The 1,788-nt window shown below is 31.7% G+C and overlaps 1 protein-coding gene across 1 annotated transcript in view; it reads left to right on the top strand.

The window, feature by feature from the left end:
* The window catches only part of LOC100634262 (NADPH--cytochrome P450 reductase-like), a 19,658-nt gene that overhangs the window by 17,318 nt on the left and 552 nt on the right, over positions 1-1,788 (top strand). Inside the window, exons 7-8 of the mRNA XM_019993081.1 lie at positions 736-739; positions 1,443-1,705. Of these exons, the coding sequence (XP_019848640.1) occupies positions 736-739; positions 1,443-1,705 (267 nt within the window). The remainder of the gene's footprint in view (positions 1-735; positions 740-1,442; positions 1,706-1,788) is intronic.

The following is a 1,788-nucleotide window of genomic DNA, read 5'->3' as shown; positions in this document are numbered from 1 at the left end:
AACAACTGACTCAGTAGACTTGTCATTCTGTGTAAAGGAAAGCCATACAGTGTACATGTACATGTTTGTGCATGTATTTTGTGCATAAAATTTTTTTTGTGCATAATTTGTCCAATCAAAATTAGATTTCAAGTTTTTAAAGTTGCTCAAAAATCTAGCCCGAGACCATGTACTAGTACATGGCCTTTGGCCAAATTGTCAAAAATGGCTGCGAGAGAATTCTCCATTTTAATTTTTTTTCCTGATATATATACATTTTATTATGTTGTGTAGAAAGTTTGAGCCAATTGCAATCAAAATTGGCTTTTTAATAAATTTCTAAAGTTGCTACAAAATTTGATGAAGGTCCCTTTTTGGCCAAATTTTACCAAAAATTTCAAGGAAATAATTCTCAATTCTTATAATTTTTTTGATCAGATTCATTTACTTATGTTGTGTACATGTATTATGAATTTCAAAAGTTACTCCAAAAGGCGTGCACTATAGTGCAGTGCTTATAAGCTGACGAAGTGTGCTGTTTAGCTTATACTTAGCATGCTTTGTGGGAAACCCTGGTGACAATAATATTATGTTATTACTTACAACCAGTGCTAAGTTCAACAGCAGTCATCATCTCCTATACCAGTAACTTTCCCTTTTCCTGTTTCATGCAAAAACATATTAAAATAGCATTTTTAATTGTAATTACTTCAACATGGCATAATTGTATTTCTAATTAAGTCATTTTTACAAAAGGAGTGTAATTAAAAGTGTTATTATAATTAAGGTTTTGTTATTGACCCCTGCCTGGTGCCAATTTTTGCAAATTTGTAGAATTATCCTCTACTGAACTACATGTATGAAAAGCCAAGGCACATTTAAATTGGCAACAAAAATTTTACTGGCTATTTGCAAAAATTTTGGAGTATAGGAATTTCAAACTACAGTATACCGTATAACGGTTTTATTTCGAGGATAATAATTTTCGCGAATAGCCTGTATCTGGAGGTTCACGGAATTATTTTTTGCAAATTACCACTTTTCTCCCATCTTGTGCTGTATTAAATTGATTTTCAAGGAATTTAATTTCGCAAATCTTTAGAAATTTGCGAAATTTGTTATCCTTGTTTTTTATGCTCAAAATAAACCTGCTATACAGTACTACATGTAATTGTATTTTGTATGTAGTGTGAATCCCATTAATACTGGAGTTTATGTTATGTATTATATAACCAATAACTTTGCCTCATAGTAAGTTTAGATTATTACTAAAACAACTTGATGGGATGAAATTAAAACTTGCCAGAAACCCAACAGAAACCTCATCTATAATTGTAATATTACTGACTAATGATTGCATATCTGAATTGAGGAAGAATACCTACATGTACATGTACATTACATAGATTTACTAATTTGATACAAGGATCATCAATTAATATTAATTTTAATCTTTCTTTCAGATAAGAAACTTGGAGCTACATTACTTTTCTTTGGTTGTCGTAATTGTGCTCATGATTACTTGTATCAGGAGGAGCTGGAGGAGTATGAGAGTAAGGGAATACTCTCTGGACTCTATGTGGCCTTCTCACGAGAACAAGTAAATTCATATGACAGTATAATTAAACTTAATGTACCCCTTAATGTACCCCATTGGAACCCCACTATAATGTCCTCATTGGATTTGTTCAGATTCAATTTTGTAGGTTTGTGTCAAGTAGGGGTTTAGGACAAATGTCCTCATTATAAAGGTGTCCTTTCACATGTACAGTATCTTGTGGCTAGCACATGATATTATTACTATTATCT

The sequence above is a fragment of the Amphimedon queenslandica genome, unplaced genomic scaffold, assembly GCF_000090795.2.
Source record: "Amphimedon queenslandica unplaced genomic scaffold, v1.1 AMPQUscaffold_13501, whole genome shotgun sequence".
NCBI classification, from domain to species: domain Eukaryota; kingdom Metazoa; phylum Porifera; class Demospongiae; order Haplosclerida; family Niphatidae; genus Amphimedon; species Amphimedon queenslandica.
This window is presented reverse-complemented; position numbering and strand designations above follow the sequence as displayed.